At 39.5% G+C, this 19,499-nt stretch overlaps 1 protein-coding gene across 12 annotated transcripts in view; it reads left to right on the top strand.

Moving 5' to 3' along the window:
* ABI1 (abl interactor 1) overlaps nucleotides 1–19,499 on the top strand; it is an 82,231-nt gene that overhangs the window by 48,111 nt on the left and 14,621 nt on the right. For 8 of the 12 annotated variants that reach the window (XM_087777273.1, XM_087777291.1, XM_087777255.1 and 5 more), the window contains exons 3-6: nucleotides 4,235–4,411; nucleotides 14,354–14,368; nucleotides 15,101–15,201; nucleotides 18,440–18,580. In XM_087777273.1, the coding sequence (XP_087633399.1) occupies nucleotides 4,235–4,411; nucleotides 14,354–14,368; nucleotides 15,101–15,201; nucleotides 18,440–18,580 (434 nt within the window). The remainder of the gene's footprint in view (nucleotides 1–4,234; nucleotides 4,412–14,353; nucleotides 14,369–15,100; nucleotides 15,202–18,439; nucleotides 18,581–19,499) is intronic. The other 4 variants (XM_087777281.1, XM_087777262.1, XM_087777230.1 and 1 more) reach the window with 1 other exon arrangement.

Genomic DNA, 19,499 nt, shown 5'->3' with positions numbered 1-19,499 from the left:
GTTGGCAGTACCTGGTTAGCTGAGTTGATTTGATAGACTTTTTTTTTTTTTTCCTTTTTTTCCCCTGCTCTTCACCAGCTGTGTGTGCATTTAGTGAGAGAAGCAGTGGCTGTGTGAGTATCTGGCTCATAAATTTGAGTTGCAGCAGTTCAGGATTAAAAAGATTGTCAAAGCTTGAAGTTGTTTTTCTTTTTTTTTTTTTTTTTAAATATCCCTATATAAGCGGGCTTTATTGAATTATTTAGATATCCTCAAATTAGCTTGGCCAAATGTACTGCAGTCTCTATTTCTTGTAAAGTGTTTGTCCTGGGATTGCACACTGTAGCATATGGGTAGAGCGGTATCTGCAGCACAGAAAAAGAAGAGAAAAGAACAACTATTTGCTGTATCATTGCTGTGCTGCACTTGGCCTTGAGGCTACTTCTGAGGAAGCAAACAGTTAAATTTTAACTCTACATCCTGTTGATCAACTGTTGGAGTTTTGTTTTTTTTTCATATGGTTTGAAGCAGACAGATAGTGGAGGCAGCTAATCATTAACAGTTCTTTCAACCTCCAAGCTTAATTTTGCTTCTGGGAATAGCTGGCATGGTCCCTAGCACCCAGTTATAATGGCAAACGGGTTTGTTTGATGGTTTAGTTTAAATTTGCTTCCCAAAGGAAACGTGCTTTTGGAAGGGCTGTCTTCTCCCTCTTCTCCAATTCAGTACAATGCTGGACTTTTTCCTGCTGGATTATGTTGTCTAGGAGTGAGAATCCTATTCCTATTCCCCAAATTTTAAATTATGCTGCATATTTATGTTTCAGCATAGGCCATGCATACTTGAATGTGGTCTGACTGTTTGCTAGTGCTTGTTAACCTGTGTTAACCCAAGCCAGTTTGCCATACTTTGCTGCTCTCCATCTTTGATGTTTAAAAGTAGGTTTTGTGCGTGAAATCACAAGCTAACTACTGTTTAGCTGTCTTGTTACCATATCAGAGCAGACACTTACTCATAGCTACAGGTGCCAAGTGTGGCCAGAGCTTTGAGAATGGTCTAGTTTGGCAGTTACCTGGTATATGTGGCTTGTCTCTCTTGGGAATTAACTGTTGTCTAGCTGGATAGCTATGCTATCCTGCTAAAAATTGCTTATATTTTAGGTTTTTCCTCATTTGGAAGTGAAAAGCATTGCTTATGACTAAAGAATAAACTTTCACATCAACATCAAGCAAATAGATATAAATAAAAATACAAAAAAGAACAACTGTTATGTGCTTTGTTTTGCATAATGATCACATAATAATTAATAACATGCAGTCTTTATAGATCTAGAAGAAGTCATTCCTTCTTGAAGAAGCAAGATGCTGTCTAATAGCTGATGGGCAGCATATTGCTCTGGGCGAAGCATATGCTGGGAGCCTTTGCTTTGCATAGGGGCAAAATACCGCCTTGCTTTTCCAGTGCACCAGATGTGGTAAGAGTTGCAGTCTCATTTGCTTTGAACAGCAAATTAGTCTCTTGCACAGGCCTGTCTGCATGCCATTCAAGATTTACATCTGTGCCAGAAATTGCTGGCCCTGCACTGTTATACAGATAGTCTTCTCTTTGCTTGGTTTACATGACTGAAAACCTTGGAAAGACTTTACAAATCACTGCTCAATATTTAATTTTGGATAAACTGTCTGATATAATTAATATATGCTCTTTTCCTGTTCTAAGGGTTTTTTTCTGTTAACACGAATTTGTTGCAAGATTACTCAAGTCATTTTCCAAAGCATGTATGGTACAGCATCTGTTCCTGGAATTTCTTATCCTCTGCTCTAGTCATTTATGGAATTTTCATTGTTCATTGCAGGGAGGAAAAGTCAGTCTTCATGGACTACCTGCTAAGAGAAGAATAATCTTTTTGTACTGTGAAGGGCTTTGTTTTGCTTTGTTTCTTTTTTCTTTTGACATCAACGTTGAGAGAACTGTTAGTGTAAAGATGCATTTTTGTCCATCTACTGAACAAAAAATGAATTTATTAGTAACAACAGATTCTGTGAAGTAGAAACATGGATTTATTTCAAGGGGCATAGTAGTATTTTAAAATACCCTCTTTTAAAACATTGTGGTATGTGCCTTAAATTGATGTTCTCCTCAGCCTCCCATGTTGCTATGTTGTTTTGGTGACTCTAAATAAAGTTTTTTTTCACCTATGCAGTGCTCATGTATTACAAAACATGAAGAGTTGTGTATTATTAAAGAGTTCTGTAAGATAGTTTGAGACCTGGTAGTATCATTGAACAGAAGAGTTCAGGTTGTACAGAAGAATTGGAAGAGACATGATCTAGGAACATGTAGCACAGCACTCATAATGGTTCTTGATCTTGCTGAAAGCAAACTAAAAGGCAGAACTAACATGTATATTTTAGTCATTAAAAGGAAAAGAACAAATAATACCTGGAGTTGAAGAAATACGGGTAGTCTTGTTCTTCAGTCTGCGCTCTGTGTCTGTGAAATTGGCTGCCAGTGAGGGTGGGTCAGTGGCTGGTATTCGATACTGATGTAGGGGTAAATGCTTGATGTCTAGGATTGTCTCATTTGGAAAGGTGCTTTTTATTCCTGACTTTGGGATTTTTCAGAGCATGAGTATTTAGAACAATAAAGCTTGCTCCAAAGCTTTATTGGGATATTTAATTAACTTATTCCAAATAAGCTAATGCAGACATACACATTTAATGTCTTGCATTGCTCTGGAAAATCACAGCTCTTATTTCTATTAAGATTCTGCGTGCTTCCAACATAAAAGAACCTTTTGCGATGTTACAAGTTGTCTGTTATTTAGCTTTAAGCTGTGAAAACAAGCTTGCTTGATATCACTGCTTTTAGGTGCTTCTCCACTTGTGTTCCCACTTGTAATCTGCAATGCCATGTATCAAAGCTGTTAAGGAGGATTTTATTTCTTTCTATACTTACTCTGGAGAATTTAAGATTATTTGAGCATGTGCACCAGTTAATGAAAAAACCAGTTCAATTGAAGGCATTTCATAGTGAACTCTGAACACTGAATGCTGGCTTTCCCAGAAATGGTCATTTCCTGGATGCTTACCTTGCTTTTTTCATCTTGCCTCGTATAGAAGTAGAGTGAAATATAAACTAATTTTGTGCTTCATCTTTGACTCTGCTTCACTAAACAAAACCTTGCACATCACAATATCCACTTTAGATTAGGCCATTTCTAGAGACGTACCTAAACGAGTACTGATGGATGAGGATTTCTCTTTCTTTCTGAACCTTGACTCTCTGTTTCTATGACAGTCTCTCCAGGAGGAATTGATGCTTACAGACTAAGAATTATTTTCCTTAGTGGAAAAAGTGGTGGCTTGATAGGTTTTGTTCAGAGTCACTTAGAGTGGTGTTTTTTGTCAGATACCATCTCCTGCAATGAGATCCTGAGGTTCTAGTAGGTAAACAAGTAAATTCAGTCCCTGAATCTTGAAATAGGCTTCCTAGAAGTGAGACTTCCTATGGCATCTGATGCTTGATTTGTACTTGTTCGCCTTCAGCTAGGGTTTAAATGGTGGTTATAGTGCATGTAGAAGCATGTGTCTGTTATGTGAAGCTTAGTTTGCTCCTTCACGAACTGCTGGACTGACCTTTCTTTGTCTCTTTAGGTATTTCCTAATAAAATTATGAAGCTCAGCATATTTTTATATTCCTTTACTTGCATCGTTAAGACTCTGTTTTATTCTTTTAGTAAAGCTGCTATAAACAGTATGTCTGAAACTAGCCTCAGTGCTGAAATTAGCCCTTCCCTATGCAGACTCTTACTCTGATATGCACTGATGGCTTTGCTGAAAGAAATTACCGCACAGACTTCCCAAGCTTAGTCCCCCTCTGGGGCTGTGGGCAAATTGCTTAGCTTGTCTGTCCTGGTTTCCCAGCTGTGGAGTTGGAGTAATTTATTATTAGTGTCAGTCATGAGAACTGAGGGTTAATCTGCGAGTACTGTATCTACATAGTGTCTTTGGAGTGTCAAAGCAGTAATATATAATTTTAATTTTATTATTAATATTGGTTATTTCATTAAAGTGTAATTTTCAAACAATGTTCATGTAGATTAAACTCATTTCGTCAATAAACTGGCATTCTTCCTGCAGTATTAACTCCGTTCAGACTCTTTGTCTTACAGTGAAGCCTAAACATGTGGATAGCTCTGTAAAGAAAACAGCAAATGCCTAAAGAAACCCATACTTTCTTGTTTTTAATCTAGACTGTGGACATCCATAAAGAAAAGGTCGCTCGCAGAGAGATAGGCATTTTGACGACCAATAAGAACACATCGAGAACTCACAAAATTATAGCGCCAGCGAACATGGAACGTCCTGTAAGGTATATTCGAAAACCTATAGACTACACGGTGCTGGATGATGTTGGCCATGGCGTAAAGGTAAGAATACCTGGACACTTGAGGACTCCAAGTAACACAGACCAGGAGACAGGGTCAGGGTAGAATGTTACTGACATTAAAATGTTTGGTTCATTTATGGTAGGAGGAATATGGGTTTGATATGCTCCCACATACAAACATTTCAATAAAGAAATGGATTGTTTTACAGTGGGGGTTTTTTGAGCGATGTTTGCCATAACCTTGTGACTGTCAGTGGTAGTTGCGGTGTCTGGAAATAATGGCTCATGATCTTAGGCTAATGACTTGTCAAAAAGCCATGACTGACTTAAAATTATCACTCCTTCCTCCTCTGATTAAATTGTCCCTTTATTTCTTTCGTTATTAACAAAAATTAATTCATCTGTTATGGGGAGATGGGGTGGTGGGGTTTTTTGTTGGGGTTTTTTGGAGGGTGGTCAGGAGAAAGGGGGTCAGCTAGTTGGCATTTAAATCTCAGTGACATTTGATGTCTCACTCCCATTTGTGCTTTCGGGCAGCCTCATTTTCCTTTTCTCTAAATAAAAGCCATCATAAATTAATGTCTACCTCCCTTGAAATGGTCATAGTTGAAGTGAATTAATATAACACCCTTTGCTCCCTGGACATCTTTTTGTAAAAAATAGCTTTGTATCTCCCTAGAGCAGGCCTTCCAGGTATATTCAGTTCACAACAATCTTCCCTTGAATGGCATTAAAAAGCTTTTATTCAACCCTGTGTATCCTCTAAAGCTTGATGTGCTCTGGTCAGTCAGTTGTGCAGCTAGATCAGCCCATCATGTGCCCTTTGAATTGCCAAGCTCTTGAGGAACAGATCTTTCAGAATCACTTGACACAAGAGTGCCAGGGTACCTCCTGCTTTGTAGTAACCTTTTGAAAGCTCAGAGGAGTCTTAATTCCAGCACAAGTTAGAAAGCAGCTCTATACCATGACAGCTCTAGGCTATGAATTAACATAGTGACTTTGGACTACCTGATTTTTCCATTTGGTTTGTAGCTAAATCTGTAACTCTTAGGGTTTTACACCACTAATTTAAGCCAGGATGGACCAAGCACAATCCTATGTAGAAGCCTGAAAGACATGCCCTGAATTGCTGTAAAATAGAAACACGGGGTCAGAGAAATTGATAATTTTTCAGTACAGTCTCTGCATTCAAGGAGAGAGCTCTATGAATAGAGAATACAGGAATCCACAAATTCAATGTCAGGATATTGGTTTCTGCATTTAAGTGCTCTAGGGATCAAGTGCTGTAGAAGACTTTTTAAAGGTAGAATAATTACTGTTAGTCTCTGAAGTTAATGCTTTGCTGAACTACTTGTATTGTGCAGGCTCAAAACAGATTGCTTGATCCATAAACAGTGAAATTGTTAAGGTGTAGCGCTTGCATTTTTCCAATACGACTATTTGCTTTTAGGGGTCCTGGTGTCTTTATTTTTATTAACCCTCTATTGTTTTAGAGAGTGGAAATGAGGTGCTGTTCACCTATTTCTAGGCAGCTCTTAGGGAACATTCTGAGTAAAGGGTTTTTTAACTGTTAGTGGCTTAATTCTGTATTAAAAACTTGGTCTGTTCAGAGGTAAAATAGCTTCCAGTAATAACCAAATTAGCAACTCATTATAATCAGCTACAAATTATATCTTGCTATTGTTTCTTTATTGAGTGATTTGCCTAAGTCTGTTTTATGACTGTGGAAGGCATGAAACGCTTAGTAGAAAAATGATGCTGGTATTTTCTATGTAGACTTGTTACACAAATGAAATGAACTGCCAGCCAGGCCTCAGGTGTATAGTTCAAGATGGCTGTCATGCATTTGACACCTTCACCAGTGTTGAAATTCACTGGACACGCTGTTGAGAAGAGTGGGCTGAGGTAGTGGATAACATAATTACACGTTTTTAGCCTTCATATTACTGGGATTCCGAGAGTGTGACACAGATCGTAGCTCTGATGGAAGTAGCTTATGTTGTCTGCAAACCTAGATGTAGCTAGTGCTGTTACAAGAAAATCAAACCAAAACAACATAAGAAACTGGATCACGTCCTGTTGGAAGTCAGCACAAATAACTGATGATGCTGAGAATCTGAGTTGTCTCTTGAACATACAAATTAGGGGGAAGCATACAATAAATTGAATTACAAACTTTGTCTTGTCCAGAATGGTCTTAGAAGATGCTTCAGACCCTGTTAAGTCTTATTTTCTCGACCAAAGATTTCACCCCAAGTTGGACAGCAACATGTCCGATAACGCCTTAGAAGCCATGTTTTACTAGAGGAAAAGAAGTTTGAGTTCTGTCTAGAGCAATTGTCAATTTGACTAACTTGCAGGTCCTTGAATGTCTTCTGCTGTGGCAACTGTCAATAAAATACAGTACAACACATACATTGACATTTAAGTATTAAATAAAAATTATGCAACACTTTGAAATCTGTAGATGACAATTTATTGCTGTTAATGGGACTCTATGTTGTATTCTGGTGCAGGATTTGATAAAGAAACAGAAAGGAAAAATACAGGGAAGAGAAATCAAAGATACAGGCTGGATTATAGCCTCTTGCTGCTTTAATTTATTTCATGAAATACTGATCCTAGGAAAAATGTCATTAAAATAGGCAGTATATTTTAAGGGGTGATCCTGAATTGATTTATATAAAAAGTGTAAATAAAAATACTGTCTCATAGAACTTAAAAAAAAAAAAGATGGGTAAATACTGTCTTTCACTGTACATCTTCCATCTGAGCAAATGCAGAAACATTTTCTATGCATACTCACAGCTCATTTTCTTTGCGTGTGTCTCTGATGCTTCTCATGGCTGTGTAGAGGGGATGCAAAAGCAGATGCCTATGTTTTGGGGCATGGAGAGGGGCTCTACGTGCCCCCTCTGTCTCACATGCATGCAGCAATTTTTGTGGGAGCAGGCGATGAGGGTGTGTGTGGCAGTGATGGTAAGCAGCTGCTCTCGATAGCAGGCTTCCTCCCTGATGGGAGACACCTCCTTGGAAGGCAGTGCTGTTTCTTCCTCCAGCAGCTTCTTGGCAGAAAAGCTTTTGTAGAGCACCCTAGCATCACAGAGGTGCTTTCTCCTTCATCCTGAAAGCTCCATGGCAGCCCCAAGCTGCCTCAGCTGCTCCTCTCCCTGCCCCTTCCCTTTGCAGGGGCAGATAAAGACAAAGTCTCCGAAAGTAGTAAAGTTGCCTTTTTTTATATACATGCCTATGAAGCCAAGGCTAGCATCAGTCAAAATCAGGAGGGCTTTTAAAGTTGGTTTGCTACTGAGAAGGCTTTCCCTTGCAACACAAATATGATGTGTAGATGGCTCCAAGAAACATACAGGCAAGCATTTTTGCCGGTCTGTTAAGTAGTTGTTCAGCTGTCACCCTCTGGGGATAGGGGAATGTAGCTGAAGTCATTCTTGGTAAATAAGAGTAACTGTCGTGATGTGAGAGCCTACCTTCCTGTGTAGAGCTTGGTTTAAAATTATTAGGCAGAGGCTACTTTAACATTTCCTTCCTTCTCTTCCCTTTCTTTTGTGAAAAGAAAAAAAAAAAAAGTAGTGTGCCAGCAAATAAATAGGTCAAATACAATTACTCATACAGAAAATCCTCAGTTTAAGAGGGGGGAGAAGGAGGAGGAAGCTTGGAAGCTGCCTTAAAAGCCCTGAAGTTGGCCTTTGAATTTATTATGATCTTTTTTTTCAAATAGGAGCCAGGTGGAATTGCAGCAATTTGTAAAATGGCAGCTAAGTAGGAAATGGAAGTGATGCCGTATGGTAAAGGCAGATAAAATGTTGAATACATGCTAAATTGAAATGCCTAATAGCTGTAATTGGATTGAGTTTGTTTTATGGAACTAATAGTTCTTCAAAACCAAACTTGAATTGTATATGAAGATCGATCACTTTTCAGCTTTGTTTTAAGAAAAAATTCAGAATTTCATCACTGTAAAATACTTGCATTTCAGTGCATTAAGACTGTAAGAAGCTTTCTAGCCCAGGAAGTCAAACAGGAGTTAAGCATTCAGAAATCTTTCTCAAGCAAATGGAAGCTGGAAGGACTCCTTAAAGCAGGGATTGGGCTAAAACTTCGCAAATGCTAAGCTTAGAGAAGGGAGCCTTGCTCTCACCCTTACACTTCTCAACCTGCCCTACTCACCTGCAGTCCTCATGCTTACATCTGTGTCTGTGCAAAACAAAAATGCGGATGAGGTGCTGATGGGAGAGTGCAAGGCTGCCTAATCATGCCTGCTTCCCCTTTAGGATAAGACCTTTTATGCATTAGCCACTTGAGTATTAACTTTTAAATAATTCACTGTAATAAAAACAAAGTGAGCCAGGGATCCTGAACCTGAGCCTCTGCTGCCTTTGTCCCTGTATTAGCCTCTGTCAGACACTCACACTTCAAAGGATGTCATTTTGCCCATTTCATTAATGTCACATCATCCCGCTGGGGTCATGGCCAAACAGTAAATATTGCTGTAGGGTAAAGAATGCTTCTCTGAGGGGAAAAAGTAACTCTTCCTATTGCCAACTCTAATGACTCTTGTGAGTGTTGACACTGTGCTTTTCATAGGGCACTTGCTAGTGGAAATTCAGAAGTGTGCATTGTGTCATCTGATACAATGCAGGTTTCAAGCCTTTCTGCTTGGAAAGAAAACTCAAAACTATGACGTCTCTTTATTTTCTAATTTTGAAAAGAATTTTTTTTTTTACATTAACCTTATTTTATTGTAGCTAGATTCAAAGTTACCAACTCAAGAATTCAAAAAGCTTGAAGTATTTAAAGGCAGGAATCTAGGTATCTTTCTCTGAACAAGACTACTGAGTGCTGAGGGAACAGTATTAAGTTTGTCTATCATCCACAAGCAGGTTTTGTATGTTGAGAGCAGTTTAATATGTAAAAACATTTTAAGGTCAAATGTGACTTGAAAATTTTTGCCTACTCAGTTTGGAAACATAAAAAAGAAGATACATCTGGTTACCGTTAACGGAAGACTATGTAATTACTAGGTTGCAAATAATACTGGGAGAGGTTATAGTTAAAAGATAAAGGTAAAATTTCACTGAAGAGAGACTTTTCTACTCATGTTCAATTTTGAAAGAAAAATTGATTTGGAACCTAAATTTTCTCAAAATAATCTGCCTTACAATAGACTATAAGGAAATAGAGAACAAAAAAAAGGCTTCTGACCCTTTCTGATAAGGAAGTTGAGACACAGGAATGATTTCTTCAGAACTGCACAGAACTAGTGGCAGAAGTGTGTCACCCTGAGTGTCTGACACCCACGTACAGTCTGCCTTCTGAAAAACATCTTTGATTACACATTCTCCCTAAGTCCGTATCTTGATTTCTGTAAGGAAACCATGTTCTAGACTTGGTGCTTTATGTTGGTATCCTTTCCTCAGCCATCCCATACCTTCATGTACAAGTACCCTTCCAGCTGCTTTTCCTGCTCTGACTGTGTCATCTTGTGGTACTCCAAAACTGCTCCACCGATAAGACAGGAGGCAATCTTGTGCAGAAATCTATGACGATGCCTGTGGGGCAATTGAATTGCCTAGCTGCAGATACATAATAGCCCTTCAAAAGGTCTTATGGCCAGCTGCCTTTCTGTAGGGATGTCTCAGGTAATTCTTCCTTGACTAATAAAGGAAATACCTTTTTAAGTAAAAGGGGAGGTTGACTAAAGAGTCATCAAAAGCAATCATGTTTTTTTCTATTGCGGTTGATGACTGTGATTACTGGTCAAAGGTAACGGATCTAAGGGTGGCTATTGCTTTTACAGAGCATACATATTAAAGTTCTGAAGTTTGCCAGACACTTACTATTAATGCAGATTAGACTGGCAGTTTTTAAACCTTTGTTTTTATTGATCAGCATTTATATTGGATGATCTTTAATGACAGCTTTCAGTGATCCTAGGTATGGCAGGATATGGAGTGAAATTGGCTCTCTAAATTCAGGAGTTGGAGCAATAGTGAGCAACATACAGCAGGGGAAGTACAACTAACCTGCACAGGGATTTGACGTTCCTGCAGTCTGAAATTGGAGAGTTCATAGCTGAACTATGCAGGAGAAACTTGATGGATGTCAGCGTGATAAGGATTTTGCTCCTGCGTGCAAGTGGCCTTTTGTATTTCTGTGCTTATAGATACATTTGCTCATATAAATGAGTTGTGTGCAGTGTCCCTAGCCGTAGTTTTCCAAACACACTTTATAACTCAAATAATAGCTTTCTGGTTCCCTGAATCATGACTAATGTTCCCCCATGACTTGTTACTTGGCATGGAAACTATTAAAAACAGCTAGATGGCTGCCTCCTGAGGCCAGCCAGCAGAGTCCCTCAAATGTATGGACATCCTTTGGCTATCAGTAGATACTTCTGATTGCCTCCCACTCTACCCTTTCATGCCGTTCTTGGTCTTGTCCCTTTGGCCTCAGTTACAGAAACAGAATACCTTTGTCGGCAGGTATTTTTGTACTGTTTAGGCTACCATAACTGAGCACGCTGGAATTGCCGAAATAGTTGCCTTAAGCAAGTAAGTCTCTTACTTGGTACTCACAGTCAATGCTTGACTGTCCCAAAACATTGCTTGTCCTGTCCAAACCCACAGCTACAGTTCTCAGTCCAGGTGCTCTGGATTCCTGGCATCAGTTACAGAAGCAACCTCACTTTTGGCTTTGATAAATGCCTTGCATGGCTGTTGCAAACACCTGTTCTGCCCATTGCCTTAATTGCATTACTCCTTTCCAGCCCACTGCTGGCTCTCAGTCCTTGGCCAGCCTTCTCTCCCACACTGTCAAAACCCTGCAGATGTGCCACTGCCTTAGCTGTCATCTTTTGGAAACGCAGCAAGGTTGACTCCTATTTCTTGAGCCTGAGACCGATTTCTTTCACTTAATTTTGTCACAACCCTTAAAACTTTATCCAGGACTGCCACATGCTTGGTGGGTTTTCCCTGGAAAGGCAAAATGGTTCTGCTTGCTTCTTTAAAACATGTTTCTGCTATGACGCTTGCAAGAAACCCCAACCAATACTGCTGCTTACCATGCTATCTTGTTTCTGGGAACATCCTGATCTGTTTAGTTCTCTGCCTTGGCATCACAAACATCCCTAGCAAGCCTACACACTGTGTTTTTGTTCTGATGTGTACGTCATCCAGGATGCTGGTCTCTGGCTGAAAACCGTCTCCTGTGCGTACAGTAATACAACTAACGGGAGGAGAAGGGAGTCGTGTTCCTTACAGCTTCTGCGGGAGTTCTCAGTGCTGCTCTTCATTCGACTAAGTGTTTTTTCCTTTTGCACCTCCTATCTCTTACTTTATAGATCCCTCTCAGAACAGTCTCTTCCCTCTTCAAGCTGTGAACCTTATGCATGCTGCTGCTTCTCTTCCTCATGCCCTGCGCTTCCTTCCTTCCTTCCTGACTCCGACCTTCTCAGTGCTGATCAGGCAGTTGGTGATGGTCGTGTTCTGCCAACTGGCTGGCTGGCCTAGAAGCATTTGTAAGGAGATGCTTGAACCTACATTAAACATGTACCTGCTTTTCCTTTTGGTTTTCTGCTGTCTTTTTTCCCATTTTTCTTAAAATCATAATGAGTCTAGACCCTGCTGCCTAAACTGTTCCCAGTTCCAAGCAATATTTTTAATTGCTTAGAAAGCACTACATTTGATTTTCAGACCGAGAACTGCAGCAAGGTTGACCTCATAAGCTCAGCCAATAAATACAAGAAAATGTCTCCTCCTAATTAATTAGCTTATTAACCATGATTAAATAGCCATATGGTTCATCTTGCTTCGATTAATTTGCTTTCCTCCCTTATTTCTGACTTTTGGATCAGGAGTTCCTCCCCCATAAGAATCCCTGTTCCCTTTGTGTTCCTTCCTTCTGTGTTTTCCTGCCCTTATGACTCTTGTTTATATTGACAGCAGCAGAAAGGACACATACAGAGCTTTTTACCTCTAGAAAGCAGTATGACAACAGTTACTAATTCTTCTGCACAATAAAGAAGTGTGTGTATCTGTCTGTATATTGTTTAACTGGTAGCAAAAGAGATGAAGCTCACCTGATGTAGAGGCAGAGATAGGAATAAAGGTCAAGAGCTGTTGGACTTCAGATACATGTTTAGTATGTTAAACAGTATTTAGCAGTAGAAAGGTTTGAAATAAGATGAAGGTTCCTGAATCATTGCTAGATGTTGATATTCATATTGTCGCTGCAGCGGAGGCAGAATGTAACAGTGATTAAAGAGGAGGTGGAAAGACTCACCATAAGTGCTGAGTGACACTGCATAAGGGAAGGAAAGAGAGGAAGCTTTTTGGTTTTATATTTTTGAGGCAGGCAAATTTAGTAGTAAAGGCTGGGTAAGAAACCATGCCACCCTTCCTTTTAAGCCTTTAAAAGGTTTCTATCTATGGCTGCTGAGGAAGGACAGGACCAAGAGGTTCACTTTTTGGTCTCTTTTAACAAATTCCTTGTATTACGCCATTGCCCTTGGCAACTGGCGCAGTAAGGGGAAGGGTCACATATTCCTGTGAGAGGGGAAAGCAAATTTCGTTGCTAGAAGCCCGTTTTAAAAATATACTTGGGAGACTACGCTGGCGTCCTGGAAACTGAGCCTTTGTGTTTCTCCACAAAATAAGCATGTAGGGACAGAAGTGGTTTAAATGCCTTAATTCTGCCACTCTGCTGATGAACCTCTGCCTAGACTGGGAGTGAACAGGATGACCTTCAAATTCACTTACCCCAGCTAAACTTTTTCATTTGAATTTTTGGAGTGGGTTTTGTGTTTCTGTTCTTGTAATATGAATAACTTAAGGGCAGTGGCTTTCAACCTCTCTTGATTTGTAAATCCCAGCTGGTTTTCAGTGGTTTTGCAGACCCTGTCAGAAATCTCACATACGCACCTTGCCATATAGCATGTTTTAATTATTTTTTTGTCAGTTCATGGATGCCTTTAAACTGGTCTATGTTTCTTGGAGGAGGAGGAGGAGGTGCAAACTGCAGTTTGAAAAGCTGTGCATTAGGAGGCTGGTTCTGGAAGTGACAGTTTACTTCCAAACAACCTCAAAAATAGTATTGGGATTATTTTATGTTTTGGGGGTTTATGTTTGCTTGGTTTTTTTTAAATCAGTGAAACTAACCCTTTTCCCCATTCAAAAACATGAGTCCTCCCCCCAAAATAAAATTAGAGAACTCAGCTTGAATTTATTTAAAATTTTGCATTCATTTTCCTTATGAGGCCAAGTTTTCATAATTTTTTTTTTCCTCTGCAATCACGAGGGCTGTAAAAGTGATACAGTGGAGTCATATAATGACTTGATTTAAGAGCTAAAATTTCAGAATAACAATCATTAGAGCACTGCCAACACAGTTTTGAGCAGCCAGCGCTGTGCTGGCTTGAATCAGATTTCAATCAATAAACCAGAGGTGAAAGGAGCTGCTGCTCATCCTGTTTGAGAGCTCCCTTTTCTTTATTTACCATTCAATGCAGCAGCTAGGATTTCTTCAAAACACATGAAGGTTAAGTGTCAAAGCAACAGGCAAGTCTATTCTGCGCCGTATAGCTGAAACTGTGGTTTTGTGAATGAATTCTTAAGTGCATGTTGCCGCTGAAATAGCATTGATTTGGGTTTGGAGTTGAATGGTCAGCAAAGAGCTTTTCAACCCTTTACCGCCCATGAGAAGCCTGGCAAATAAATCTGGCAAAGCTTAGCTAAACTTAATTTTGACACAAGTGTTTTTCCTGTGGTCACTTAGTCAGACACAGAACTTCAAATGACTAAGTGAGCCAGTAAAATCTCTATTAGTGTACTGGGATGTAGCTAATTATCAGTAGACACAAATGATCTTTTTTTTAAATGTGATTATCTGTAGTTTAACCTGTCCTATCAGTTGTGATGGATCTGCCATTAATTTCTACCTTTTTCCCCCCTTTTTTGCCAACGTTAAGTGGCTAAAAGCCAAGGTAAGAAGTGTTATTTCTCCTTTGACCCACAGTGCCTCATGTGACTGATAGTAGAGGCTGCAGAGCCATTAAAACTGAAAACTAGCGCTCTCTTACGCTCTCCTCTGCTTTCCATAGGATATTTAGATTAAACATGCTATACTTGATTTTTTTATTTACAGCGTTTAGTGTGTGTCAATGTATCGCAGATACATTGACATCTGCATTTATACATAGATATATTAATTTCTCTAACACATGTAGTGCTTTGCTCTGAATTCAGTAGATGCCTTGATTCCCTTCACTGACATTTTTTTGCAGGAGACTTCCCAGACAACCTGAATGACTCTGCTAGTCAAATAGCAGGGGCAAATTGAGAAATTCTGGGCCCATGCTGACTGTATTGTACTGTCAGTGTTAAAGTTTGATTTAAATTATTAACACCCGAATGGAGATGAACACAAATGTGGCTTCCCTTTAAAGAAAAGAGGATATAAGAGATTTTTGCATGAACCTGTCAATTGCCTACCTTTCTGATGTCTGTTGTAAATTAATAGCAAAAATAACATTAAGCTTGTATTTAGACTCTTTGTATTTACTGGTGTCTGTCTTGTGTGTAGCTGAAAACTTGCTGTTTGACAGCTGTCTGGGAATTCTCACTTCATATTCTTACACTTAAAAAAAAAAAAAAAAAGCTGTCAATAATAGAGCTGCTCTGTTATAAAAATAAAATCATGTTTTGCCTTATTTCAGCATGGAAATAACCAGCCTGCAAGAACTGGCACCTTGTCAAGAACAAATCCGCCTACACAAAAACCACCAAGTCCTCCCATGTCAGGCCGGGGAACTCTGGGGTAAGAATGAAGACTGCTTGGTCCTGCCTGTATAATAGAAGGTTTTAATTGTGCCAGTGTTGATGTTTCTTAAATACGTGGATACATGGCAATTCTGATTGCATTTAGCAAAAAACACAATTACCTTTTCTGGATAAACTCTTTCAGCTGCTCTGACTCTTATTTTCATTATGACCTTTTGAAAAAATGTTTTTTTCATGGGGGATGGATTCATTATAGATATGGGTAAATGAGAAGGCTATTGTTATTCCTGATTTTTGGAGAGAAATCCTTAGTGACACCAAAGAATATCAATAAGGTTTTAACTTCAGTAGGGGAAAGACTTCATTGTTAAAAGTTTTTGTTTACTCATTTCTCAATATTATAAGTGGTATGAAATGGCTGTTGGTGCTGTATTTGTTGCATTATCTAAGCAAAATTTGTGGCATTGTGAACACATGGGCAACATTGGTTGTCGCAGGCTTGTGCATTTTTATTTTTATGCTTAAATGAGGAAGGATTTTGCTATTCCTGAGTCCTACTGTGACCAGAGTTCCCTGACATAGCATCTGTTTTGCTGCTGTGGACCTGTGTGGGGAGTGAAATCTGCTTATCTTGATGTGCCAGCAAGTAGTTGTTGCTTAGGGACCAAAACATTAATACTCGAGAAGCTCAGAGCACGTGCCATATGGTTTTGTCTGTGCAATATCTTCCAAAAGACATCCTAAACAAGACCTTCTGCCTATTTGTCACTCTCAGTCTTTCCTTTATGCTGGGGGAGGACTGAGGCGCTGTAAAGCTGGCTGGCATGGTTGTGTTGGCTTCAGGTATGTTGTTGTCTGGGAGACGTGGTGAGCTGGAAAAATGACGAATAATGAGACAGAACAGGATGGGGATCAGGAGCAATGGTCAAGGAAAATCAAGGAGCAGCAATTCCTTTTGTCAAAGACTGATTTTTAATCCTGATTTGATGCTTTGTTGCTTCAGGAGGGCAGTGTTTGTTGTTTATTCTGCAGAGAAATTACCCTAGAGGTTTCCTCAGCATGTTTTGTGAAAATTCCCATTGCTCAAGGGCATGCAATCAGTATTCCAATTGTCTCTCTTATCCCAGCAGAGAAAGAGTTGTTTATAAGCGCTGGAAAGCTAGCGCTTTCATGTCCTTCTGGACGTTTGCTAGTGAAACAGCAGTGTTGATGTGCTGGTGAGCTGCCTCTCTCTAACGCTCCCCCCTGAACAAGCCAGAGCTGTTTGGTTGCCTTAGCTGATGCCTGATAAGGATTAATCAGCTGAACGTCATTTCCAGATGAGCTTGACAAGAGGCAGCAGTTGGCTGAGGGGGAGGAATAATGTGGGTTCGTAACAGATTTCTATCTGCCCTTCTTGTTCAGAGGAAGTACAGCTCTTGTCTTGAGCAGCCGTGTTCTGCCAAAGCATAAAATATAGGCATGACTGTTTCCCTAATATATGCAGAAAAAATTGCTAGAAACCGCAAGGATACTACTCTTCTCCCTTTGATCCAGAAAACAGAGATAAGTGTGTCAAATCAGAATGAGCTTGGTGTGTAACGCAGACCTTTAAGTACATGCTGCCTACTGTGCAGCTTGTCCCTCCAAGGCAGGACTACCTAAAGGAGTATGGTGGGGAGGGAGTCCTGCACAGAAATCGCTTGGGCTGAAAAGGGAAAGGGACTGGAAGGAAGCAGGAAAGAGTGTTCTCCTCCTCTGAGTAAGGCTGGCAGAAAAGCCAAGGGAAGGATTGGACTTGAGTGATGGAAAGAAATTGGGTTTTACGTCTCTGGCACTTAGGAGTTTGAGTTCTTCAGTGAAGCTGAGAAGAGCAAAGGAGAAACTGAGGCACGGCTGAACCTGAGGATGTAGTCAGGGTTTGTTTTTTACAGTATTTTTAAATTGTACAGGCAAAATAAATAGTACTACAGAGCTGTGTAGTAGTTCCTTTTGCCAGCCCGTTCCAAGGTAGAATATTTTAAAACATTAGTTTTCAAGGTTATTTCTGTTGGAAGCACATTTAAAATCTTCCCTGTTTATCATTTTATTTGGCAGTATTTAGAGCTCTCTCTCTCACAACTGGAATACAAAGTTTCTTTATTTTTCCCACGACTGATCTCTTTTGGCAGATCTGTAGGTGGTGGCAGTCTGCATATTAAAATCATCTGAGTTCTTTATATAGACAAACTAATTTACAAAGACCACGGTGCATGCAAACAATTATAGTATTTCTGCTTTTCTTTTTGAGGGGTTTTAATAATAAAATGTTATAGTTAAAATTTAGTACTGTTGCATTCCATATTGTAAAAAAGGAAGTCAAGAAGTTTCTTAAAATACCAGGAAGCTGTATAACTTACCAACTCCGTTATAACCAGTAATTGAACAAACGATTAAATGCCAGTAGTTTAGTATTTTTGGTTTTGCTTAGCTGGTGCCTTGCCAAATTCCATGGCTTGCAAGGGATCTCTTCGTTACTGGTGAGAACTGAAGAGCTCTGCAATTCAGTACAATAAACGTACTGTTTTTAAGGCAGTAATGCATCTGGTAGATAGATCTCGAAAGATCTGTGTCATATTTCTGACTTGATGCAGTCTGCTAGGTGACCTTGGAAGTCTCTGGGCTTCACTTTCTTGGGCTGCAAAATGGAGACAATGAAGCTCATCTGTGAAGCACTTTAAGATCTGCTTAAGCGATATGAGATTGCTTGATTATTGTGTGAAACAATGCTACTAGGAAGAGCACTGGTGATTGCACATGTTACTTGTTCTGTGAACCTTTCAGCCTTACTCCTGTCTTAATGAGTTGAATACCTTTAGCCAAGAATGCTTTTAGGACAGTTAAGCATTTGGAGGGGAGGGGAAGGGGGGAAAGAGGAAATTGTTACGGTTGAAGAGTTTGTCATGTGCAGTGTGCTGAAAGGTAACCCCAGAATGTTACGCGGCGGTAACTATTGTATGTTAGGTAGTTCAAAGAATATACTTTGGGTGGTAAATTTAGTTTAGGCTTTTTTAATCAGTTTATGTGCTTAGGCTAACTTTTATGGATCTATCTACATAAGGGCACTTCAGAGAGTTGAATGTGACCTGTCTACCCTGCCCAGTGGAATCTGTTTAATATACTGTAATGTGGGTCACTGTGCAGTGATCTCTCATGAAAACTTAAGAAAACAAATGGCTTCACTACTTCATTCATTTATCCTTTTGATCATCTGATCCTTTATCTTTCTGTCTTCAAATCTTTTTTTCCTTGACCAGACGAAATACTCCTTACAAAACCCTGGAGCCAGTCAAACCGCCAACGGTCCCCAATGATTACATGACCAGTCCTGCCAGACTGGGCAGTCAGCACAGTCCAGGAAGGACAGCTTCCTTGAACCAGAGACCAAGAACACACAGGTAGAGCATCTTCTCACTGTAACTCTTTCCTGCCTGGCATGCTGATGCTTACTAGAGTCACAGAAAAGCTTTGAAGCTTTGTGCCTGTTGGCTTTTTGTTGAAAAAAAGGTGAGTTATTCTACCACTCTGCATTAACAGAACTTCGCTGTATTGTTGACTTCTCTAACACATAGAAGTGTCTTCATACTCTATAGAAGCTTCATTGTATCTGGCAACTAACTTTGATAACCACAGGCCTCGTTTCATATAATCAATTCATTTTATTCTGTGGTATTTGTTTCCCAAGAATAAGCAAAACTTCAAAATTTATGCAGTTGCAAGGTAAGGTAGCGATGGGTCCTAATGGGTTTAAAGCTGCATTATTCACCTTAGCCTAAAATGCACTTAGGCTTTTTTTTTCCTGTTTTCAAGATCGCTAATTGCAAAGGGAAGTTTCTGTTGATTAGAAACACTGTGATGAAGGTAGTCTGAAAGACCTGATTGCTTTCTTTTGGCTAAAACTTGATGCTTGTAATCAGTGCTAGCATGATAGAAGTAGAAAATAAAACCTATTCACAGGGCAGATATTGGCATCAGCTGGTTGTTTCCACACGCTTCAGGGCTTTGATGAAAGATTAGTGTGTATTTTGGGTGAGAAGGGTGTTCTGAGTGCACCTTGTTTGTTTTTTTAATGTAATTTTTTTGTCAAATTGCAAGGTTAGATCTTTCTCTGAGCCTCTTGAGTGAGTTCAGTTTTTTCAATTAGATTTTTGTCATTTCAAACTGTAGGGGAAAACAGATGAAAGAATTCAATGTAGTTAGAAGTAAGATGTTGCCTTATTTTTTAGAGAGCTGCTTTCTTAATTTTTTTTTTTAAACTCCCCAGTTAAACACAGTAGGTCACTAATGGGGATTGAGTATTTTGGACAGAGTTGATCA

Source organism: Nipponia nippon, unplaced genomic scaffold, assembly GCF_047370975.1.
Source record: "Nipponia nippon isolate SJK-2023a ecotype South Korea unplaced genomic scaffold, ASM4737097v1 scaffold_1, whole genome shotgun sequence".
Taxonomy (NCBI): domain Eukaryota; kingdom Metazoa; phylum Chordata; class Aves; order Pelecaniformes; family Threskiornithidae; genus Nipponia; species Nipponia nippon.
Note: the sequence above shows the minus strand (reverse complement) of the source record. Positions and strands in the feature narration are given on the sequence as shown.